The 26,517-nt window shown below is 40.9% G+C and overlaps 1 protein-coding gene across 3 annotated transcripts in view; it reads right to left on the reverse strand.

Annotated features, from left to right (window-relative positions):
- Positions 1-26,517, reverse strand: part of TMTC1 (transmembrane O-mannosyltransferase targeting cadherins 1) — a 277,223-nt gene that overhangs the window by 57,885 nt on the left and 192,821 nt on the right. For all 3 annotated transcript variants that reach the window (XM_059185860.1, XM_059185861.1, XM_059185859.1), the window contains 2 exons: positions 21,688-21,855; positions 13,880-13,993 (listed from right to left, as the gene is read on the reverse strand). In XM_059185860.1, the coding sequence (XP_059041843.1) occupies positions 13,880-13,993; positions 21,688-21,855 (282 nt within the window). The remainder of the gene's footprint in view (positions 1-13,879; positions 13,994-21,687; positions 21,856-26,517) is intronic.

A 26,517-nucleotide genomic window follows, 5' to 3' on the forward strand; every position in this document is an offset into this window, starting at 1 on the left:
TTTCAGTTTTAGATAGATGCAGATGTTCTCTTAAAACACATATTCTTCTCTTGTTTACTAAAGACCTAGACAAGGACAAGGTTATTCTGTGCGTTTACTTTTTAAACGAACTTGTGTTTGAATTAGTTCGGGTCCAAGTCAATACTGAGGTCTCCAGAAGGGGATTTTTCTATGGGAAAAATGAACAATTTAAGAGATGTTTATGTTGCTACTTCCCTTGTCAGAATAAATTAAGCCCTTCTTGACTTTGACTTCTACAGGTATATTTTATAAAAGTTCTGTTACTGATTATTCCTTTCCCTATCTAAAAAAGTCTCAACAAAAACCTCTCTCAACTAGAATGGAGTGGTGATTTTCAGACCTGTTTTTTTCTTAAAACGAGTGTGAAGAGCCATGGGATTTTCTTTCTCCCACTCTTACTCAACATTTGTGTTGTTTATGGGGGCTCTCTTGCTATTTATTATTATTATTATTTTGGTGCCTTAAATTTTTAAAATTTACTATACAAAAATATGTTGTATTGTCAAGCAGCTCCAGGTATAAGGAAGTTCATTTTTTCTCTTTAAAAATGAAATTTTGGGGGGCACCTGGGTGGCTCAGTGGGTTAAAGCCTCTGCCTTCGGCTCGGGTCATGATCCCAGGGTCCTGGGATCGAGCCCCACGTTGGGCTTTCGGCTCAGCAGGGAGCCTGCTTCCTCCTCTCTCTGCCTGCCTCTCTGCCTACTTGTGATCTCTGTCTGTCAAATAAATAAACAAAATCTTAAAAAAAAAATGAAATTTTGTGGATAGCTCAGTCATTTAAGTATAGATTACTGATATGTGTTCAGGTGATCTCAGGGTCATGAGATGGAGCCCTGCACTGGGCTTCCCACTGGGTGTGGAGCCTGCTTAAGATTCTCTCTCTCCCTCTCTCTGTCCCTCCCCCACCCCAAAACAGAATAAAATAAAAATGAAATCTAAATACAGAGATACAGTTCTATGGACTGAAGATAATTTTTTTAAGTATTAGATAATTTGTATTCTTGATAGTACATGTCCATTTGAGCATTTAAGGGGTTCTTAATTTTTATCTAGTAACATTTCCTTATGCAGAATTGATAAATTATGTAGTTAAGGATATTATTGTTATTCCCTCCATTCCATTACTTTAGCTCTGAGAATCAACATCAACAACATATTAATAGATCATCCCTGGGGGCAGGAACAAAAGAAAATGGGTCCAAAGGATATATTAATGATACTTCACACTTTTTCTTCCACTATCTCATTTAACACTCTTTTTAAAAAATTTTTATTATTATTATTATTTTTTAAAGATTTTTATTTATTTATTTGACAGAGAGAGATCACAAGTAGGCAGAGAGGCAGGCAGAGAGAGAGGAGGAAGCAGGCTCCCTGCTGAGCAGAGAGCCCGATGCGGGACTCGATCCCAGGACCCTGAGATCATGACCTGAGCCGAAGGCAGCGGCTTAACCCACTGAGCCACCCAGGCGCCCTCATTTAACACTCTTAATAGTTTCTTTAAAGATTTTATTTATTTGTCAGAGAGAGAGAGAGAGAGAGAGAGCGCACGCGAGCGGGAGGGTGGGGAAGGGGAACAGCAGGCAGAGCAGCCAGAGGGAGCAGCACGCTCCCTCCCGAGAAAGGAGACTGATGTGGGACTCTATCCCAGGGCCCTGGGATCATGACCTGAACTGAAGACAGCCATCTAACTGACTGAGCCACCCAGGCACCTTAACCCTCCTAATTCTCTAAATAGAATTATTGTACTGTGTTATAGCTAAGGAAAGAAGTTGAGTAGATAATAGATTTTTTTTTTTTTTTTAGAAGGAGTGGTTCCTATAAAGACAGTTAAGACAGTTGGCTCCTGTAAATCTATTTATTTTCCCAAAAAAATCACAAGTCATTCCACCTTCAGCAAATAAATAAATTGCTACAAATTAGAGCTTCTATTTAGAATAATTTCTCTTTTTTTTACTTTGGCCAATCCATTTGACTATGATCTTATAAGAACCACCTCTCAGGGCCAGAAGTAGAATGAACTCAATCCTCAGGACACTTGGCTTCTAAGATTCTTATGCACTGGAAAAATGTTACCTGCCATACAAAATAACCATGGTATCTCTGACAACCACAGTATTTGGAAAAGCTTTGTAGAACCTGCAACACTCAGTAAATGTACCGGATGCATGTATGCTCTACTGTTCTTAAGCTTTAACCTCAAGATCAACCTGAAGACTCAGAGACGTAAGATGGATGTGACTAAAGTGCGGTTTTACATTTTTTTTTTCAGTCATTTACTTTGAACTGTGTACAGTTTGTTCAAAGTTAAGGATGCTCTTAATTTTTCAATATTTGAGTCCCTTATAAAGCATTTCCTTGTGCAAGTAATACTGTATCATGAGCTCTAGTTTGTAATTTCCCTTCAGAATATACACACCCTGATTTATTTCTCTGATTTTCATTCCATGGATTAATTTATTTAAGGTTAACTATGCTAAGGTCAGATGTTTATTTTCTATTTCCTGTTGAGGAAAAAAAAAATCACAAAGAAAAAATATGGCTGGGAAAAAAATTCCACCATAAAATCTGTTTCACTGGATCAAAAACAAAACAAAACAAAACAAAACAAACCACCCAAAGTGAACTTTATTTCAGGAGTCAGCAGCATATTTTCAACCAGATAAGTCTGTGGCCTTTTTCAAGTGCCTGGTTTCTTCCTATTATAAGATTTGAGCCATTGTGTCACTAAAATGTAGTGGGTTGACACTTACTGGTCTGTTTTACTTGTTTGAAATTGCCATTAACAACCCGCAAATAAGTCTTGCCACTTCTCTTTTTGCATTATACTCCTTCCCACCCATTTCAGATAGCTTTGGGAAGAACTTTACATGCCATTTTGGGAAATGGGATGTGCTCTCCCAAGAGGGCCAACTCAATTATCTGACCTCCCACAATGCCTGACCTCTCCCAGGGATCCAGAAGGACTCCACCCAATTGAGTTTCCAAGAGAATTTAGAGTAAAACCTCTGATGCCCTCAGGAAATAAGTCATTTTAAGTAGCTGAGTTTTCCTGATTCCTGACAACTTAACACTAAAGGTTGGGAAATGTATTGAATTGAATACTTCTTTGCTCTCTTTAATAAAAAATGGTGAATATAATTAAACCCTTCTCAGAGGCCTGAGGTAACTTTCTAGCTATGTGATTCTGAATTTATGTCTGCCCTTTAGTTGCTTTCTCTGTAACAATAAGGTCAATAACATATTGACCTTCTGTGTGAACAAATGAGATGATGGGTATAAACATACCCGCCATCATACTTGTTCTACTACAAACTGTCTTGGGGTGAGCTGAAGGACCTCTGGGTGTTCTTTTTTGGCTCCTCTACAGCCCTAATGAACCTGGCAGGCTGAAACTGCCAGGTCTCCTTCTCTCATATGGATTTCTCATCACTCCCCCCCCCCCCCCCAAATCATTCTCTTCACTGCTGTTAATGGCCTTCAACTTGCTCCCATCAGTCAAAATAACATCCATTATTTCTTCATCTCTAACCTAGTGAACACTCAAGTCATCTTGTATCCATCTGTCTCTCCTCTGCTGTGAGTTCTCAGATGTGAAGGACATGTGACTCTCTCCACTTTAAGAATATAGGAATGTTTTCTGTGAAACCCTCATTCCAAAGCCTGTCAGTCCTTCAACATCTAAAGCAAATGATCCCCACAGGTACCAGAGCAATTTCCTCCAAGCCTTTCTGATATGCTCAACACCAAATGGAATTCCAGACACGTGCAATTTTAAAAGGTATAATCAAGGCTGTAAGAAGATTCAAAGTCCTGTGTGACAGATCAAGGTGTGCACAGAACCTTTACTGTAATAACACTTCGTAGCATGAATAGTACTTGGGTTGTTGCATTGACTTAGAAAAAGATATCAGAGGACGGGAAAAGTATGTCCATATTCCCAATCATACCTGCCCACGAAGATCATAAGGGATGGGGAGAGAAGAGGGCACATATCCTGAACATCCACCTTAGGAATTTGTGGTCACCACAAGCAGGAAGTAGGGGTGTTTAACATCCTGTGATGGGAAGGGCAATACTGCAGGATGAAGAGTTGGTCCACCTAAATTGTTGACAGCTCTCCCACTGAGAAACACTGCTTATAATGGAGTTGTCCTTGGACTCTAAAGGGGTCTTGATATTTTGTGCATCATATTCATTCGGTCTTTCTTGCAACAAACATTTTAACATTTACTGAGCACCTACAATGTGGCAGGCTCTCCGCAAAGGGCCCACACAATAAAGAGAAAGGAGTCCTTGCTCTCAAGGAGGTCCTGTGGCAGAGGACTTTAATGCACTGTGACCAGAGCACACACGGCAGAAAGAGACAAAGCAGAAACTGTGGGTACGGGGGTATGGGAGGCGTGGAGGGGAAGTACGAGAAGCAGGAGCCCATGGCAGGATCCACGCATAGTGTTCACCAAGGTGTTTCCAGGAGAGATGATGCTTTACCTGGGGGGCAGTAATAGTTGAGGGTTAGGGGAAGGGGAGGAGGGGAAGCAGGAAGAGGAAGAAAGGTGTTCCAAAGAGAGAAAGCAAAATCAAACAGAACAAAGGAAACAAAACATTTTACTCTGGCTTAAGCACAAACTGGAAAAGAGGGCAATAAAGGCCAAGGAGCAGGTTTTTCTTTTTTTAAAATTTTTTCAGCGTAACAGTATTCATTATTTTTGCACCACACCCAGTGCTCCATGCAATCCGTGCCCTCTCCAATACCCAACCTCCCACCCCCTGCCCCTTCAAAACCCTCAAGATTGTTTTTCAGAGTCCATAGTCTCTCATGGTTCACCTCCCCTTCCAATTTCCCTCAACTCCCTTCTCCTCTCCATCTACCCAAGGAGTAGGTTTTAAAGAAGGTGGTAAGGTGAGTTTCAGGTGCAGAGGGAAATTTGTGGAAACATCCAGTAATCAGCTAGCTCTGATATAGTTAAGTTGCATGGTGAAATTACAGCTTGGAGAATTAATCAGCATACAGATGCTAACTAAAGTCTTTGGAACTAAAGAAATCCCTTGGGAGGAAAGCAAAGCTTGAGAAAAGAAGAACGCCTAGAGGAGGTGCATGAGAATTCCTCCATCAAGGGTTTGGAGGAGAGTCTAGAGAAACAGAAGGAAAACCAACTCAGCATGGAAGCTAATAAAGAATTTGCCCTAAGGAGGAGGGAGCGGTCAACAAAATTAATGCTGTTGAGAGTAAAGGAATTTAACTCCCAAGCAGTGTCCTCCTCTGGAGTTCCCTGCATGGAGGTATCAGGGGCTCTTGGGGAAAAGAGTTTTGGTGGTAGAACGGGAACCACTCATAGCTGAGGGGGTAATGAGATGAAAACAAAGGAGAAGACACTGAGACTACCAGGAAATTTCAACACTTAAAAGGTAGGAAACGACAGACTCAATGGAAGGAAAAGGGAAACAGGAGATGCAGAGGCTGGTTTGCACATTTGTTTCAAGATGGCAGAAACTTGAGACTATTTATTTAAAGTATTTTATTTTATTTTATTTTCATATTTTAAATTCTATTTCTTTTTTTAAGATTTTATTTATTTATTTGACAGAGAGAGATCACAGGTAGGTAGAGAGGCTGGCAGAGAGAGAGAGGGAAGCAGGCTCCCTGCTGAGCAGAGAGCCCGATGTGGGACTCGATCCCAGGACTCTGAGATCATGACCTGAGCTGAAGGCAGCGGCTTAACCCACTGAGCCACCCAGGCGCCCCTTTAATTTCTATTTTTAAAGAAAGAGATAGAGGGGTACCTGGGTGGCTCAGTGAGTTGAACATCCATCTTTTGATTTCAGCTCAGGTCATGAACTCAGGTGGTGAGATCGAGCCCCATGCTGGGCTCTGCGTTCAGCAGGTAGTCTGCTTGAGATTGATTCTCTCTCCCTTCCTCTTCCCCTACTCGTGAGCATGGTCTCTCCCAACCTCTCTCTAAAAAATAAATAAATCTTTGGAAAGAGAGAGAGAGAGAATGAGCATGTGAGTGGGGAGGGTGGAGGCAGAGGAAGAGGGAGAATCTTTTCTTTTTTTAAGATTTTACTTATTTACTTGACAGAGGGAGAAAGGCCAGAAGTAGGCAGAGAGGCAGGCAGAGAGGGAGGGGGGGGAAGCAGGCTCCCTACTGAGCAGAGAGCCTGATGTGGGGCTCAATCCCAGGACCCTGAGATCATGACATGAGCCAAAGGTAAAGACTTAACCCACTGAGACACCCAGGTGCTCCAAGGGAGAGAGAATCTTAAGCAGACATCCTGCTGGGCAGGGAGACCATCACGGGGCTCGATCTCACCAACGGAGATCACGACCTGAGCCAATATCAAGAGGTAGACACTCAACTGACTGAGCCACCCAGGTGCCCTGAGAATATTTAAATATTAATCGAAAAGTGCACAGAGAAGTGAATAAAGTGAAGGTTTAAAGGAAGAGTTTTAACAAACTCCATTGAGGAGCATTAGAGCAAGATGGGTTTGGGGGCAGATTAAATTTATGCTCCGTAGAAGTGACTAAGGATCAGCTTTTGATAGTCTTCAGTTTTTACACTATACCTCAGTTGCCATTTTTTAAAACTTCAGGTAATTCACATTTCTTAAAAACAGGCTGTAGAAAGATGTTTACGTGTAGTGTTCGGCCATCCAACACATGTTGTCAAAGTGCCATGTTCCTGGCATGGCTCTCCAGGCTCGGGACAAGGAACAAATCTCTATTCTGGTGGGGTTCCCTTCTAGAGATGAGAAGCAGATTAGCAGGTGATAAATGCAGTGAAGAAAATGAAGCAAATAGGAATAGACTATGTTGGTGGTGACTGCACTCTTTAGTGGGGTGGCTGGGGAAGGCCTTGTTGACAAGATGACCCAAGTGGAGAGCCCCGAAGGAAGGGGAAGAAGCAGCTTTTAGAGAGGGAGGGGGTGTTTTGGGAAGAGGGAACCACAAATTCAGAGTCTCCGGAACCCCACATGGCTGGAGTCAAGGCGGCAAGAAAAGTAGCAGGAGGTGAGGTCTGAGAAAGACAGTGTGGAGCCTGGAGGCCGTTGCAGAGCCTCTGAGGGACAGGAATCTAAGTGAGACACGGGGATGGAGGTGGAGAGAAGTGGTCAGATTTGGGACATAGGTAACACTTAATGAGTTTATCACTGCCAGGGATTAGTCCCTGCTTTAAGCTTTTTATAGGAGTTATTTTGTAATATTCCAACCCTACGAAGTATGGTGTTACTTCATATGTTGTTCACTTTACCAGAAAATCTAAATGATATTGTTAAAACAGTCATTATCTGCTTATATAAGAAATTGTAAATTAAGCCGGGGCCTCAGATGCTGTCTCTCAGCACCCAGATACCACTCACGTCTGAGACACTTGTTTCCCCAGTGGCTGACACCTCACAGCCTCTGGGCAATGCGCTCAGCCTCAGGGAACTCCCTCACCCAAGGCAGTGATGGGTTTGTAAGGGGACATAAAGGTTCCATCTATTGCCGCCACTCATGGCCATCCTGAGGGGCCCTTGCAGCTCCAGAGCTTCCTCAGCGGTCACCCAAAGACCCTGGAACCGCACTGCCTGTCCCAACTCTCCCTCTGCCCATCCTGCTCGCCTGGCTTCCTTCCCTAGTGTTCCAGAGAGTGCTTCTCAGCGGACTTCCTGCTTACAGATCCCTGCCTTGGATTCTGTTTCCGGGGAAGCAAGGCAAGCTCTTGAAGTGAAAGAATGGTAGAAGGCAGGAGGAAAACAAACAAACAAACAAAGAAACAAAAGAAAACCAGACAGCAAAATATTCTTCAATAGAAATTATAAAACTTTCATTTGGAAATTTAGTCCATAAGAGTGGTCATGAAATTCTAGTTTTCTAAATAAAATAGTGTTTAACTTCTTGGATTTAATGAATAAAACTGCCAGACTTAACGCAAAATAAATAGAGGGAGGCTCTAATTTCATCAACAAAAAGAAATAAAAATAATTTCAAATGTCTATTTGTGATACTGGGAAGTATATTTAGACTTTTATAAATGAAAATACCACACGGGCAGAAGAGCCCATCTCCACTTGTTAAACCTGGTTAACAAATGGTTCTGGAATTTTAATTCTTTCCAGAAATACATGGCAGCTGGTATCCAAGGTCATTTTTACTTATAAGAGTTATTTTAAATGTCCACTTAAAATAGGCTGTGTAATGAGGACTTTTAAAATAACCATTAAATCCTGATTTCAAAAAAATGTTCAAACTCCACCAGCTTTATAGACAACATTTTTCAAAGGAATTGTAATAATTTTATTAATCTACTCAGGACATCAGTGAACAGGGCGTTAATTACACATGGTTAGATTCTTTAGACTCTAATGATACAATGTTTCCTCGATTCCTTTATTACTTCCTTTTTTTCCACAAAGACTTACCCAGTTAATAGTATCCTTCCAGAGTTCCAGTTATCCCCAGAGGAAGGAGTGCAAAGAATGCTATCAATGGTTACTTTTATCATGACGAGTCTCTATTTTACCCATTAAAAAATTCCAATCAGGAAGATTTTAGTTCTATCTTTTTCCACGTGGTAGGCAATTAAACAGCTAGCAGAGATTTCTTTGGGACAGAAACATTAAAAGAGATATTTCTTCCCCTTTAATTATGCCAATAAAAGAGTCTGGTCAAGGACTTCTACCCTTTTTGAACAGGTTTCTTTCCCTTCAGATTTTCTGTTTAGAACATCAACAGCAGATACACTGGGAGTGGATAAGGCCACTCTAAGGGTCTCATGGCTGCCCAAGCACACTTGAGTGCTATCAGGGAAGGGAAATGCATTGCCTGCTTGATAGGAGTATGGGAGGGTGAAAATCTTAGATGATGATTTACTGTGTATTTCATGTTGAAACCATACCTGTGAAAAGAAAACAGCAGTCTGGGTGACTGAAGATCACAGCCTTTGTATTAGGATGGAATCTTGCACAGGGCCGATATCCAATCAACCAGAACACAATAGCAGATCTGGGTATGGGGTCCTTATTATAGTGGGTTGGGAGGAAGAAGGCATCTAAGTGAACAAATGCTCTGTGGAACCTGAGATAATTTGCTGCTGACAACAGGGAAACCTTCTTGACCCACCTGGACAAAGTGAACTGTATTCTTTCCCAGGTGCAGGGTTCTTGACGACCAGCCCATTTTAAGCAACCAGTAACTGAGTCATGCAAGGGATTTAAATATAAGATGAAAAACAATGTCTATGACTTGAGCACCTCTAGTGAAATCTCTTCACTATGTTGTCAGATTTCCAGATGTTCTCTATTCTCTGTAAAACATATTGGTGGATACCCACAACTTAATAAACTTTCTCTATAAGCCTGGGCCATTTTGATCCTGTAAATTGAGTTTTATGTCTAAAAGACAGTTGTGTTTGTTAACAATTTTGTTGCAGTTGTGGTTTTTATTGCAATTGTACCATGTAATGAAATATCTTGCAAACTGATAAAATATAAATGTGAAAAACAGTGTTGTAATTTCTATGAATACTATGTAAATACTCTGGAAATACTCAAAGAAGGGAATTTGCTCAAGAAATTGCTGTTGATTAGATGTGGAGTATCTATAAAAAAAAAGCTATAGGAGAAAAATCAGAAAAATCTCACAGTCATTACAGTTTTTATTCCACTTGAAAGTATCAAACCCTGATCATCAGAGAAATGACTTATGGATGTGATTTTTGCAGATTGTAATCATTGGACTCTTGCCCAAAGAAAAAAGCTTGGTTTGACATTTGAAGATTGGTGAGTGGATGTACATGGGAAATTTTAGGGTATAATAAATCATTAAAGAGTGTGCATGATTTGTTTTATGATTCTATCCTTTCAAGTAACTTTTTAAGGTAATCAACAAATCACTGGCCAAGTACACATTCCTTATCTGCTGCTCAGTCTGAGCATGATCTCTCTCTCCCTTTGGGCTTATTGGATGAGTTATTTCATGGGCATTTTTGTGCAGGAAGAGCTGAGATATTGGGTCATCTCCGAACTTTCTACTCCACTCATATGAAGTGGAATGGTAGGAACTTTTCCAGGTTCTAAACAATGGCCAGAAAGCTTTGGAGGCATATGGCAGAACCACCAGTGGTTCTGATTCTGAACCATATGGAATCCCAAACTTTATAGAATCTGGAACAGGTATAAACATCACAGCTCCCCTCTGAGCAAAGCAAAGCTAACACTTGTGTTCATTAAGGATTTAAAAAAAGAGTTCTGCCATTTTCCTTTGCTGATTTGGGTCTTAATCTGAATCTGTAACCTCAGCTACAGCATGGGAAGATTTCCCTTGTACTACAGAAACAGAATAAATGAGCTTCACTGAAAGGTAGGAGAACTTGGTACTTTCATTTTGTTTAAAAAACAGAACAAGGTTGTAGACGACGAATGGATAAAGAAGATACGGTCCATATATATACAATGGACTATTACTCAACCATCAGAAAGGATGAATACTCAACTTTTGCATCAACATGGTTGGGACTGGAGGAGATTATGATAAGTGAAAAAAGTCAAGCAGAGAAAATTATCATATGGTTTCCCTTATTCATGGAACATAAGAAATAGCATGGAGGACAGTAAGAGAAGGAAGGGGAAAATGAAGCGAGGGAAATCAAAGCGGGGGAGGAACCATGAGAGACCTTGGAATCCAGGAAAGAAACTGAGGGTTTTAGAGAGGAGATGGGGAAGGGAATGAGTGAGCCTGGTGATGGGTATTAAGGAGGTCACGGGTGTTATATGCAAACAATTAATCTTAGAACACTACATCAAAAACTAATGATGTACTGTATGGTGACCAACATAACATAATAATAAAAAAATGGAAAAGATCTAAAAGTTAAAACTTTAAATAAATAAATAAAAAGCAAAAAAAATTAACACATTCTGTATCTTGGCTATTGTAAAAAATGCTGAAATAAACATAGGGGGAGTTATACATACATATATGTATATATATATAAATAGAATAAGGTTGTGGTGCTTGGGGGGCTCAGTTAGTTAAGTGGCCAGCTCTTGATTTCGGCTCAGGTAGTGACCTCAGGGTTTTGGGATTGAGCCCCACATTGGGCTCCCTACTTGGCAGGGAGTCTGCTCCAGCATTTTCTCTCTCCCTGTGCCTCTGCTCCTCCCCCACCCTGCTCTCTCACTCTCTCTGAAATAAATAAATCTTTAAAAAAAACATACAATAAGGTTTAAAAGGAACAGAATATTCATGCCATATATAATTACCAATTTAACATAGCATTATTTCTAGAATTATAAGCCAAAATGATATTTGTACAGACACAACCCTAATGACTAATTCCATCAATGCCTCTGGGATCTACACAGTCATTACAACAGAAATGGATAATTGTGGGGACTGATTTCAAATAATAACACAGTTAGCCCTGCATTTCCCTAATCATTCTCTTTCTGGCTGTGTGCAAATATGGAAAATATCAAATATACTGAAGTTGAAATAAAGATAAGGTAGTTGGGGGGGGGGTCCCTGTCTCATCAACTTGAGCAAAAAAAGAGCAGTATCAAAATAAGGGCAATGCCTGGGTGGCTCAATTGGTTTGGCATCCGACTCTCAATTTCAGCTCAGGTCATGGTGTGAGATTGAGCCCCATGTTGGGCTTTGCCCTGAGCATGGAACCTGCCTCAGATTCTCTCTCACTCTTTCTCTGCCCCTCCCCTTCCGCCACTTATGTGCATGCTCTCTCTAAAAAATTTAATTTAATTTAATTTTTTAAAAAGGGCAATTTTCTCGTCACCTAGGATGAATAATCATCAAAATGATGAATAGTCCTGGTATTTTCCCTTTCTAACACAAGGAGTGACAATTTATTTAAATTAAAAAAGTAAAACAAAGCACCTACACCCACTGAAAATTCACCACCAAGGTATCCACACAGAAATGATGCTACTTAAATCAGAAGTATTTTGAGCCTGGTCTGAGAGGATGAAATATTTCACTAATTACTATGCAGGGTATTTATAGCTTTAATTGTTTTTTCCCCTACTTCTCAAAGGACATGTTTCTTCCACAAGCACAGTTGCTGAAGCAAACATTTATTTTTATTGTTTCATGGGAAAAAAGCAGTACTACCCAACCAGCTACTATAATTCTGTAAAATCAGCTACTCAAGAATTTTATATAATTTATATCTTTGCCCCAGGCTGTGCCTTAGGGTCTGCCTTATTTTTTCTGTTTGAACTTGACAGAAAACAGTTTTTTAGAATGCAACAAATTTTGAAGGACACTGATAATACTTCCTTTCAACCACTATTTTTTGAGCAAATTTACTGCTCTCTTCTCTTCAAGAATGCCACCTAAAACCCTGAAACATTAATTAATTATTATGCCAAAACATACTTTATTTGTACCCTTGAAGGAATATATGCCTCTTTAAAAATTATATCGCCTCATTGAAAAAATAATGCATGTTCACTAGAACATTTGGAGCACAAAATCAAATATACAGAAAAAAACCAAATCTTAACCTCATCAACTAGAGTTAAGTATTGTAAAGAGTTGGGTAAACTGGCTTCCAGGGAAAGAACATAATTCTTTATTAATCCTTAAAAATCATCTTGTATTCCTTAATAAAATCTTCTTTTCCTCAATAAAAAGTTTCATTACAATTTTCCTCTGGAGCTTGCATTCTTTTTCATCTTTGTTAAAGTATTTGATAGTGAACTTGATGAGTACAGCTTAAAATTTTTGCCATACTGAGTATTAAATGAGAGCATAAAGTCTAAAAGAATTTGACTTATGAACAATATGTCTATGTAAGAACATTGTTCAAAAGGATAATTTTAAAAATCTGGCTGGTTACTTTAAGAATGATGATTTCAAACTAAGATTTGAGATAATCCTTGAACGTGCTTCAGGGAAATGTAGATGTGTTCAGTATACATATGAAGCATGTCTCAAAGCAGAAAATACAGCCAAATGTGGGCCAGTCTGGAGGGGCATGGAAAACTCTTTCAAAGGCTTCGGTGAGCCTCATTGTACAAAAAAGAAAAGACTCATGTTTCTTTGTTTTGCCCATATTTGGAGACTCTGAGGCTATATATAATTCTCATGTGCCCTCATGGTGTAGGCTAAAGACATTCATCATGTGGGATCTTTTAGATAAGATCATCTTGAAAGTGAGAGTTGCTATTTTGAGTACTTAAGAGCGATCTGCCGCTGGTAATGCAGGCTTGAATTTGTGGTTTCTCTTAAAGTGACAACTCAAAGCTATGCTTTGTACAGTCTCTTCCAAATGAATACAAGCAGAGGAGTACAAGAAGAGTATCAGGGCTGTTCATATATATATATATATGCACATACACTTATATATTTGTGTACATACATATACACACACACACGCCCCTTATTAACATATTCCCAATATGGTAATCAAGTGTCTTATAGTTTTCTTTCTATTTAATACAATTATCAGGGTATTTCATTTCTATACTCAGATGCCTTCATATAAATTCTTTCTGATGATGAGAAGCCTAAAGTGGGAAGAATTCATTGGAATACCTGCTCAGAGAATCTAGGAGTGTATTTTTGACAACCAACTCTTGTTTGCCTCCATGTGTATGTGACTCAGTGTCACTTCATTGAGTAGTGAGTACCAACGGAAACTTCTGCAGGAACACCAACAATTAGAAGTGAGGCAGAATTACTACATTCACAATAGACTTGAACACTGAGCCAAAATAGAGAGTCCAGAATCCTTACCACCCTAAAGGGGAGATCCACTGTCTACCCCTACCCCCATAGTGCATACTGGGTGGGCGAGTGAATGAATAAGGGCCTGAGAAGCAGAGGGGTAGACAATTGTGTGGGGCTTACCTGAGGGCTGTTCTGTAGTGGTAGATGGCTTCCCGGTTACGACCCTGGTCCTTCAGGAAATTGGCATAGTTATAGTGAACCTTGGCATTGTGAGGCAGAGTCTGAACTCCGGACCTACAATTAATAAATTTAAAGAAAAGAAGAAAGAGCAACAAAGAACTGTGTTTAGGAACATCATTGGTTTCTTTCATATTTTACTCAGTTTCATGAACCTGCATTTGGAATGTCTGTTACAACCATCTAAATAGGGTTTTTCAGAATTCATGAAATATATGAGTTACTAAACACGCTTCTATGGAAAATAATGAAGGCAATGGGTGGTGTGCACAACTAAATTAACATGCTAACTGGATAGGAAGCAGAGATGGTGGCTCAGGGTGATGGATAATTCTCTGCAGAACAAACCTGCATGCTCAGATTCATTCAGTGTTTTCCTTCCTTGCTTCTTTTGTTCACTTACAACCTTCCTTAAAACAAAAATTAAGAGTGTCTGCAAAAATAAATCATGATAAGAGTGATGACTGCAGACTGGCCTCCCTATTAACTTCTATTGGAAGTTAACATTTTCTATGTACCCAAATCTGGGCTAATTTTAAAAAATAAATAAAGAAACGCAAGTATAATTATTTTACAAGCTGCAGGTAAGGGAATGAGATTTTGTTCAAAAAGAGAGAAACCCTGCTTCCAAAGCCACTGTGTTAGTTTGCTAGGGCAGCCATAAGGAAATGCCTGGGGAATCCCTACAGGGTAACAGTGCAGCTTTGAAGATGATTCCAGGGGCAGGTGGGGGCAGGAGGGGATCTGTTTCTCGTTTGTAACTAGCAACCACACATTTAACCTGCACAAGATTATACAGCTGGTCAGTGTCTGAGGTGGAATTCTAGAGGATTCTAGATTGGTCCTAGAGTCCCTCATTCCCTCAACACACAGGGAGGTGGTGGCAGGGGAATGATGGAGGCCCACCTGGAAAGAAAACTCCCAGATTGTGCATGGATGAAATGTGGGAGGGGGACAGCTGATGAGAGAGAGCAAGGAGAAAGGCAGGACAACCTAGTTTTGGGGCAACTCTAATGCTCTACATTCCTTCTCCCAGGTAACATACTTTCATTTAGTTTTTAATTTAAAGTTAAGATTAATAGAAGGGTTTCATACAAAGTGTCAAAGATCTGTTGGGGAAATATGTAAGGGCATTGTGATCTTTGTTGAACTTTCCCTAAAATAAGAGGTTCCTTATGACCAGCAAAGACAGTCCCAACTTAAAACCCCTTGGCTGGGTTCCTGAGGAACTCTCCAAAGGACAGAACTTAACAGAGAGTGCAAGAGGCTAAAGACCAACCAGAAGATATCATCATCTGAAGGCAAACTCCAGACTTACGCAGGCTGCTTCAGTGCCCGCAGGGCAGGTGGCTAGGATTTCTTGGGGGTGGAGGTGAGGCTGAACAAGGACTAAATCTGTATCGGGAGCAGGTTAAGCCCAGATCGCCATCCTTACCCTGTATACCCAAGTGGCTTTTTTCATTACTCTTTCTCCATGCCAGCAGAAGGCAGGAGTTTTACTCTCTGGAAGAGCTCAGCTAGAGAAATCCTGCACCTGGGAACAACAGGTCAACTGCCAAGGGAAGGGGTGGTACCTCAAAGGTATATTATGTGAAGATCTGTATTCTGAACATTGGGATCTCATTTTCCCCTCTTATTAAGCTCCCTGAACATTGGCAGCCAGGACTGGAGCCCCAGGAAGGAGACTGGAGGAATCGTCTAAGTAGAAACTGATCCACCCAAGACAAAAGACAGACAAATGCTGACATTCGGGTGCTCCAGTGAAACACTGATATCCTTCAATCATTCTATAGTGAGACCCTTCAGGTGCAACAGAGAGCCAGGATTTTAATGGAATATTTAAAATGGATATTACGGGGTGCCTGGGTGGCTCAGTCCCAGGACTGAGTCCCGCATCAGGCTCCCAGTTCCGTGGGGAGTCTGCTTCTCCCTTTGACCTTCTCCCCTCTCATGCTCTCTCTTTCTCTCTCTCTCTCAAATAAATAAATAAATGAATAAAATGAATATTATGCAAAGTGAATTTAGTCACAGTGGCAGAATCTGGGGCAGAGTGCTAACTGGCTTTAAAAACATTCCATTTTCTATACAGGAAAATTTCTTAACTTTTTTAGGCAGAAATAAGTAGTGCATGGCAATGGGCAGATTTTGGCGTGGACATAACTGGCATATTGGGATTGATCCCTCCCCCTGTGTGATTAGCATGGTGACTCTAATTTATGCATTGCTAGAGGAACAGACAATTAGGTCTGTGGAAACATGGTCCTTGTGAAGATCGGGGCATTGTTCAGTGATGGCCAGAGGAAGTAATGATATTCATAACAGGCAAGCAGATGTGGGTGGAGTAACTGGAATCCGAAGAACACACTGCTTTTTCCATTGTTGTTTTTGACCTTTATGTTCTCTCTGTGATATTTTTCTGCTTTGTTTTTCCAGTCTCCCATTTTACAATGAGTAGTTTGTAGAAAAGGGGAAATAAACTGGCCAAAAGCAAAACTTTCCACGTAGCTGTAACTGGCCAGGCTGCTTCCAGAGCCAGTCTCCTTCATTTGCGCTATGGATGCTATGATTCCGTAGCCCCAATTGTTTCAGTGGAAACAAGCAGCTTCAGTATTTACTTTACAAAGACACGTAGTATTCATTAAGTATGTGGTTGGAGCTCGATCCCTATTCATAATCCCAATGATGATTTCAAAGAAAAATCTCCTTTCAACTCAGGATATTCATTCATATACATCACATTTCTCCCTCGGACCTCTCATTTGTACGACACTTGGAAAAGAACAGAAATGACTGAAACAAACAGAAATAAAAAGCTACTTCTCTCAGGTATATCTCCAAGTTTATAGAACACCAATTTGTTTTGTTGGCATCCTGGACAATAGGCCACAAGAACTACCCCCAAATTCCCGATGAGAAAACAAACATTAGAAAAAATAATAATAATGAGCAGTGTTCAGCCAGAGGTTAACAGAAAAGGAAAGTAAGAAAGATTTGTGATTCTCTTCAGTGCTGACCTTGCTGTGACCTGAGGTTGCACAACACCACACTCCAAAAGTCCAGTAATCATCGGACGGGATGCTCAGTTGGAATCCAGTTCTGGGCCATGCACCTACTTCCCTGGATCATATCCTTGCATCCCTTCAATAACTACAGGACGGGTAGAATTATCGTACCTCCCACAATACAGATGAAAACACTGAGGTTCAGAGAGATGAAGACCTTTCTCTAAAGTTACAGACCGAGAAAGTAGTAGAGCAGAGATTTCAACCAAGGCCAGTATGTGGTCAGGACTATTCCTGAAGCTGATCAACATGTGAAGCTAAGCCAGAAAGGTACCACAGGGCATAGAAACACTACAATTTTATTATCACAATGTTTATCTCATTGGTAAGCAAACTATAGCCTTGTGGGCCACAGACGCACCAATGTATTTACCCATTATCTTTGGCGTCGTTCCTGAGACAACAGCAGGGTTGAGTCGTTGTAAAAGACACTATATGGCCCACAAAGACTAAAATATTTACCACCCACTCCTCTACAAAACAATTTGTCAATCCTCAATATATATTCTCTGCCCTGGGAGGCTGGCTGATCTCTCTGGCTTGGCAATTCAGAAAGGAAGAAACAGAAATGTGTTCCATACAGAGATGGAGAATAATCTAGGCCAAAAATTCTTAATTGATGGTCCATGGATTGCTTAAATAGTTCATGAATGGGATTCAGAGAGACCCTGAACTAGATGTAAATAAAAGAAAATTGTGGTCTCTGTCTTTTCCAGTATTTCAAAGATCTGGGGCGTGGAGGGGATTTTACCAAAATGTGTTATTACAGTATTATTTACTCTAAACAAAGGCAAAATTCATTACCAGACCCAGCTAAAGCTGCAGTGACCCTCTTCCTAGGTTAGGATATCAGAACAGTTCCTTGTTAAAAAGAATTAAAGAAAATACAGCTGGCAGCTATGATTATGAACCAACTCCCCCCTCTCGCTCTCTCCCTCGCTCCTTTTTATACCTGGCTTAGTTTTAGTTAGAAAACATAAAGTAAAAAATAAGCATAGCAAAGCTTATGTATTCTTTTGTATCAAATTCGGGTTCAAAGCTGGGCTCCTCCTCGTCATAGCTAGCTCAGCTTGGACCAGTTACTCTCTTCTGTGCTGGCATCTTATGCTGTTGTGTGTAAGGCCCTTGCCTATGGAACCTCAAGGCTGTGAGGGGGCCTTTCATCTGTACCTCCTAAAAATACATCACACAGTGGGATCTTTTTTGTAAAAGGATGCCTCAGCTGGAAAGGCTGGGACTTGAATGAAATTTGGACTTTCTCCAACACAAAGGTCTGTCCTAAGATACTCTCTGTAAGACTGTTCATAATATTGCCAAGCAAAACCACCCTGTGTAATAAGAGAGGCCTGACTGAGACCCTATGTCCAAGGAACGATCAATGAGTTCATTGTTTACAACAGAGAAGTCGAAGGCCAGCCCTCTGCCAGGGGAATCACCTCCTCTAGAACTTTAACACAGTTTTTGTACTCAAATCAGCCAGTTCTTGGTTTTGATCACTGTGCCGAATTTCAGTTGTTTTCATCTTTCTCTCTTCAGCTCAGGTCTATAAGAGAACAGTTCTTGAAAGGTTGGGCTGTTCTTAGCAGGCTGCTTGTACTTATAGTGTTCTGCTGCCTTGTCCACCACCTGCTACATTACGTTTAAGTATGTTTATGTGTCTGACCTCCACATAGGACTTTTAGCTCCTCTACAGATAATCTCTCCGCACACCCCCCATGCCCCCACCATCTCTCTCTCATGCCCTAGAACACAGTACACAGCAACCATCTAAAAACCTAACATTGTTTATGGTATTGCTTTAGGCATATTTCACATATTCATTTATTCTTACACTACAACCAAAATATAAACTTGATTCTTCTTCTAAATTTAAAATAAACTAAGGCACGGAATGGCTAAGTAACTTGCCCAAGGTCAAACAGCTATGAAATGGTGGTACTTGGAGAGGAGCCAGAAAGTCTCACTCCAGCCCCAACACTAGACCAGTAACTCTATCTTCCTTCCAAGATTCTTGGTAAATGTTTATTTCAACTGATTCGAGCATGACTCAGCACAGATGAATCCATACAAACATCTGGTCTTAGAGAAGAAAGAATACTCTTAAAACTTAAAACTTTAAACTTTAACACTCTTAAAACTTTTCTTGGGACATACATAAATTGTAATGGGCAAAGTTTTCTAAAAACTATCAAAAGCTTTGATTTGCACTTTATACAAAATTCCATTTGATCACCAAAAGCCTCCTAGGGCACAAAACCTCTTCAAGCACATGTGTGGAATGGTTGTGTTTTAGTAATCAGTTGTCACTTACTACATACTTCCATCTAAAAAAACAGAAGCTGGATTCAAGGTCAATAAGCTTTTTGTTTTTCTGTTTTTAAACTGCTGGCATCAGCCTTCCAGGGTTTGAACATGAACTTGTTATCCTTGAAATAAACTGCTGCCTGCCAACGTTGCTCTGATTAACCAGTAAACATCATCAGAAGACACAACTTCTGTTAGTACCTTGATTTAAGCAAAGGGTTTAACACAGGGCAGAACCATTTTAAGGTCTCCCATAAAAGCACTGACTGATGAAAGCAAAAGAAAAAAAATCAAGCCAACAGAGATTAAGGGGAAGTTGTATTACTAAACTTCCATGCCCCTGTGTTTACAGAATGCCTTCAGCATGGGGAGCAAAAGGAACAAGTCCATTGTGCTCTGGGAGAACTGCCTTGAAAGTAAAAGGATGTGACAGAGACTGAACAGAATCTGGGACCTTAAGGGTGAAGAATATTCATAAAAAATCAATAGGTCTCTACAGTACCCACTATGGTAATGATGACCATGACAATGATATAGTAATAATAAATAAGCTTAGAAGACATGTATGCCAGGGGCGTCTGGGTGGCTTAGTGGGTTAAGCAGCTGCCTTCCACTGAGGAAGACTTCCCTGCTCAGCGGGGAGTCTGCTTCTCCCTCTCCCCCTGCTCGTGGATGCAGTCATTCTCTCTCAAATAAATAAATAAAATACTGGGGATAAAAAAAAAGACATGCATACCAAACTAATTTTCTTCTATTAAGAAAAAAGGGACACCTAGGTGGCTCAGTCGTGAAGCATCTGCCCTTGGCTCAGGTCATGATCCTAGTGTCCTGGAATCAAGCCCTAAATCGGGCTCCTTGTTCAGCCTGCTTCTCCCTCTCCAGCTTCCCCATGCTTGTGTTCCCTCTCTAGCTGTCTCTTGCTGTCAAATAAATAAATAAAGTCCTTAAAATTAATTAATTTATTAATTTAAAAAATTTTTAAAAAGTTAAATTGCCAAGTAGCAAAATCAGATATATTGTTTTAAGATAGAAGAATGCAGTGAACATCTGCCTTATTTGTTCATTCCTTCGCTTGTTCGTTCATTCGTTCTTGGCAGCCAGAGTCTGGGCCCCGCCTGCAGTACTTGGATTTCCGGAGGGGATTCGTCTTGCCTCACTCTGTTAAGTCTCAGTGGAACCCCAAGGTGCTTGGCCTGCCCTAACTCGCTGGAAGTCAGAGGGGCTTCTTTGGCCAATCATTCCTTTCAGGGCCCTGGTGGAAACAAAAAACAGGCATAGGACCTATACAGCTCAAAGCTCCGCCAGAGGACTTAATTTCCCCAGCGCTTTGTTGTGAAGATAAAATAAACCTGGTTTAAGTTTACCTATTTTTTTCCTGGGTGGGTACTTGAGTGCTCTCAAGACAGACTATCCCGATGCCTATTTCCTGTCTGCTCCATGCCAACTTCTTTACTGGCCCTTTAATTCTGCGCACCTTCCTCTAGTCTTCCAATAGTTCCTCTTTGTTTTCAAGCAATCCCAATTCTGTCTCTGTTGTTTGCCCCCAGAGTGTAAGTGTTGGGTATCAGCTGAGCAGAGAACCAAGAAAAAACCACACTGACAAAACCGGGGAACTGGGTCATAAGTGAGGACAGAAGCTGGAAGAGGGCACAGACTGGGAATCCCTGGAAACCCGGAAAAATACTGTTGGGATCCTGGTGGGACAGTGCCAGGGAGCCCAGGTGAAGGTCATCACCAGGGCTATGGCATTAGCAAGGCGGCCTGAGCTCCAGAAAACACAGCACAATGAGCAAGAGTCCCAAAGAATGTTTATACTTTACAAGTTTAGGGCTTACAGGTGACCTTGTTATATTCAGAAACAGCTTCTGTAGCATATCAAAACCTACTGGGAGATGAAAAAAGTCTTCCATTTCTTTGTTCACAATTAATGCTCAGCATAAAGCAACTGGATCACAGATCACAACTTAATGTCCTGGAAGAGTCTAAAGAAAATGCCCTGCGTTTCTCTTCCTTCCTGCTGTGTGCTCACCTTTCTCATTGACTTGTCTGCATCAGGAAATTAGGTTTATCATTTCATTTTGTTTATAGCTGATTTTACAGCCCAGCTCATCATTACGACAGTTTCACAGACCCAGAAACCTTCCCATGAGCCTTATTTTCATAAATTCACTTAGAATGAGCTCACATTAAACTTTATAGAATACCATTTTAAAAACTAAAGCTAAAACCCAAAATAAAATTACATCTTCCACTTAAAACTTTACTAAAAAAAACCCTGCAGGTTAATGATTATTGCCAGACCCATGTTAACTCATTTGTTTGGAAACAAATACATAAACAAAGAAATACATGGGAAGAGATTTGCTTTTCTCCATTGAATCATACCTGAACAGGGATTCTCTTGACAGCCAAATTTCATTCTGCTTCACAGTTTTCCAGGAGAAAAGCAGCAGCAGCAGCGCAGTGCACACGGTCAAGGTGGTAGCCCCCCAACGATTCAGCCCTGCGTAGAGCTTCCTCAATCCGTGCACAAAAAGGATGCAGTAGCCCATGCTGGGAAACAGAGCAGGAGAGGCAGGATTACTTTGGGGTACTGTGGAGTTCCCCCAAGAATTCGATCCCGTAGAACTAACTTTCAAATAAAACTTGTCCCGTAACAGAGAAACAAATGTAAACTCCCCCAGCTTACACTGTATTTACAATTTGGTTCTCTAATCACTCTTCCAGCGCATTGCCAGCTCTCTGGCATTAGTGTGGAGAATAACAGGTTCATCGTTTAGGCTCCAAGTGCCCAGGATTTCAGCAGCATCACGAGACGTCCCTTTTGTATGTTCCTGGGTCGTGACTAGACCCTTATGTCACTGACATTGTATAACCATACTGGCACCACGAGTTTAGATCTAGACTGTGTCGCCACAGGTGATGTCATGGCTTTGTGAGAAACAGTTCCCAAGAGCTCCCTATCAGGTCCTGAGAGGGATGCTGGTCACCAAGGAGCCCCAGCAGTCTGTCCCTAGGGATGTGCGCTGCCTGGTAAGTTCCTACTCTGGTCCAAGTCCTTCTGCTGAAGGAAAATCATCTATCCACAGGCCAACTCCAGAGCACTGCAGCTTGGAGCCCATCACAGACAAATCGCACTGACAGGACTTTCTTGCTTACTCTGGCTCAGCTTTCTATGTAGACATGAAGAATCTGTCCTGTTATCTGAGTGGCATGTTGATATCACATCTCTAAAAACCTTTGACTGGAATGTGGTCCCTCACATAATCTATGCAGTTGACCGGCCTTAGAAAATCACAAACATTTAATTTGTATCTATCATTGCCATGTGCACTTCAGTTTTAAGACCACTTCTTTCCAAAGAAAATAGACTACAAATTTATTATGGAATATTTTAAAAACGAAGCAAGCTTGTGTAAAGAAATCCTACATCAGTTAAATATTAATGCCACAAGAAGCCCAAAATTAAGATAGCCCATTCACTTGGTCAATTATTTATTCATTCTCCCTCTACAGATGACTGGCAATATCCTGGGCACTAAGAATGCAATTTTGCATAAAACACAGGTCCTGCCCTCAAAGAACTCCAGCCTGCTGGGACAGGTTGGTTTTGTCAAGGAAAACACTTCAATAGTCTCATTTCTAAACATACCTCCTTTAAAAAATCTCTCCACTTCTGTTCACTTTTCTAAATGTCTACGGTATCAAGGGTAGAAAAACAAGAGAAGCATTTGAGGTTTCTGATATGGAGATGCTGGGAATTAGTTGAAGTTCAAGCTCCAAGTCCATACTTCAAATCCCATAAGTCGGTTGGTCCAGCTCCCTAAACTCTGAGTGTTCATTATTAGGTCAAACAAAGGGAGTCAGCAGCCCACTTATTCATTTCAAGCTAAGGAGGCTGGATTCGGTGGCCATAAGCACCATGCAGAAGCCTTGAACTTGCTAAAACATAGAGTCACTAACACTAAATAGTAAAACCCCCAAACCTCTTCCCCTTTCACAAGAAGCAATTGTTTGGACTTAAAGGTATCAACGTCTCTCATTTGATACAACTGGCCATGCTGACGCATTATAGGCCACCATGGCTGCTCAAGCTCCTGAGGATGCTTGCCATTTGCTCTGCTAGCCTCCTCCAGATCCCAGCTCTAATGGGCAGGGCGCATCTCTGGCCACACGAAAGCCTTTTGGGCTCCATTCCTCCATTCGACAGGTATTTAATAACCCCCCAACTGTGTCCTGCCATAATTATAGGCACCAAGACCGTAGCAGTGGACAAAAGAGATAAGAATTCCTGTCCTTGTGGAACCCACGTGGGTGGAAAGAAACAGCCAATAAGCAAATAAAACACAGAGTGTGCGCCACAGCAGGGTATGTTACATGGGTAATAATCTATCAGCAAAGAGGACGAGGAAGCTCAGGGAGGGGAGGAAGTCGAGATTTTAATATGGTCAGGAATGGCACCATGGGAAAAGTGACATGGGAGCAAAGTCCTGAAAGGCATGTACCCCATACAGGCACCCACAGCTGTAGTACCAGCTGTCTCCTTGTTTCTGCCTTCATAAAGCAGCTCCATGAAGAACAAATGTTTGCTGAGTACATCTCATGGGCCAAGCATGTTCCATGTAGGAGTTCAGCTCATCCTCGCGTCCCTGTGGGTCACTCGATGCTAGAGGTGTTTACTCATAAAGATGATGACGAGGGAGAAGGTGAACTGATTTCCTGAATTCGGTCACACAGCCTGTATAGTAGGGCAAAGATACAAACCCATGCATTTCAGATTCCAAACTCATACTCCATACACTGTCCTGCTTGTCTGGTTTTTTACTTAACTGGCTGATCCTTGCGTTCCTCGCACCTTATCAACACACCTTGACTTACTTCCCTCCTAATCACTCCATTTGTAAAATTTCAATACTTGTTTTCTGTCTCCTTGTAGGAAACAGAGCTGCCATCAGGCAGAGCAGTGGGAGAGGAGAACACTGGCATCCACATGGGGTCCCCAAGCTATGGCCACAAAATGGGAGAAGATAAGAATAACAAAGATAACAACAACAAAAGTAATGAACTATTTTACACATCCATATCTTTACTGAGTCCTTCTATTGGCCAGGCACTGCGCTAAAAGCTTTGCATGGACCTGTCCACAGTATCTGTAGGACCTAGGATAAGGACTGTTCTGGTTTTAAATATATTATCTGATTTGAATATATAATCCTCAGTATCTCCCATTCCATAAATGAGGGAATTAAAGCTTATAGGAGTCAAGTAACTTGTCCCCAGCACCCACAACTAGTAACAGAGAAGACCCAAGACTCTACCGCAATGCTAATCTCCAGAAGTTGGCAAACCTTTTCTGGAAGGGGCCAAAGCATAAATATTTCGGGCTTTTTAGGCTTTTCTGTCCTGCCCACTCTATCTTTGGGGCAGGAAAGCAGCCAACGACACTATGTAAATTAATGGGCATGGCTATGTTCCGATAAAATTTATTTATAAAACAGGCCAGCCTTCACTCAGGAGCCACAGTGTGTTGACCCTTGCTATAACCAAAAGAAAGGGAAGGTGATTCCTTTCCACTGAGCAAGGGCATCAGTATCAAGTAACATGATCATTGTTTTTGGAAAGTCCTTGTACTGACATATGGCTCAAAGAAATGGTAAGCCATATAAAATAATCTCTACTTAGGCTTGCAAATTTCTTAGAGAGTATCACATTCTTACAAACTTGAACACAATATCACCAAGATTAAGATGCTTCTCTATTATGACATTTCATCCTTCAACATCTGCTTTAATAAAGATCTCAGCAGCAGGGGGGAGAACTCTCTCCATTTCTAGGGCCAGGCCAAGTCCTCATTTTGAAAGTAGAAAATCAAGCAAATGAGAAGCTACATGACTTTCTGGCCTCCAGGGAGATGAAACCAGGCTGCAGAGTGCTTTGGTGAATCTGATTAAGGAAAATCTGGGCTCTGATTAGAGACCTCTACACAGAGCATAACGGAGTCATTCAAACTGCTGACAGTGAACAAAACCAGTACCTGAAGAACAAAACTCTGGCTACTGATTGGTTTGCCTCAGCACTGAGATGCAGTTTCAAAGCATCTTGAGAAACATCACTCACTGCTTCTTCACGAGGAATCATTGTTTGATCTCTCACTCACTGGCTGCAGGTATTATCCCCATTTCAGTGCATGTAACAACTAGAGACTCGGCATCTCTCCTTGATACTTTCATGATGTACATCCAAAGGGAACCGAAGAGGAAATGCAGGTCAACCATGTTTGTCCTTCCATATTAGAATGAAAAATATTTACACCTGTTACTCGAGAACTTTGTGAGAAGTTAATCATTATGTAAATAGTACAAATGTACTTTCATGAACCTTGCCCAGAAGCTCTTCAGTGATAAAAGAATATTTCTTCCTATTTACATCAGCCTGAAAAGAGAACAATTTTCGATCCCTGGGCCGAGCACGTTATGATGTTTACTATGACTTCACTTTTTGTTTAATTACATGGAGCAAAGAGAATCTTTTCACGATTAATTTGAACTGAAATTCTACCTTTTAACTTAAACCCAAACAACCCACTGAAAGGATCTACAAATAACATTAGTGGTATAAGTTAGACACAGTCTTATGATTTTATTGCTAAAAAAAAAAAAAAAAAAATTCCAACTTTAGATATTTGCAATGAAACACAGCCCTAGTTAACTTCATTCTGGTCTGGTGAATCCCCACTTGGCAAATTATGACAGCAAGATCTGATTCTGGTCTCATGGATGGTTAAACAATAAAGCCCTAGAATTCAGAGCCCAGAACAGGTGTTTGATGCTGCAGCCTAGAGGCAGCATGGGCCAATGGGAGGGCACGGATCAGACTTAACCTGGAAGCTGCCAGCTTCTGGTGAGCCAAGTCTCCAAGACTTAATTTTTTTTTTTTTTAATCTCCAATATTTGATAGGCAGGAAAATTTCTCAGAAGGCTAAATGTATCTGGATGTAAGTTTATTCATATTCTAAGAAAATGACTCCAAAAGCATTTCTTGTACTTTTCTCTCTTGTGTGCTCCTCATCCGAGATACTGGGCTCTCACAGGAGTGATGAAGAACTTCGATCACTTCTCCAAGAAATAGATTTCTTCTGCTCTTTCCTCGGCATATTTATGAATAATTGGGATAATAATGCCATTGCTTTCACCTTCTGAGAACCTGATTCTCCTC

The sequence above is a fragment of the Mustela lutreola genome, chromosome 8, assembly GCF_030435805.1.
Source record: "Mustela lutreola isolate mMusLut2 chromosome 8, mMusLut2.pri, whole genome shotgun sequence".
Taxonomy (NCBI): domain Eukaryota; kingdom Metazoa; phylum Chordata; class Mammalia; order Carnivora; family Mustelidae; genus Mustela; species Mustela lutreola.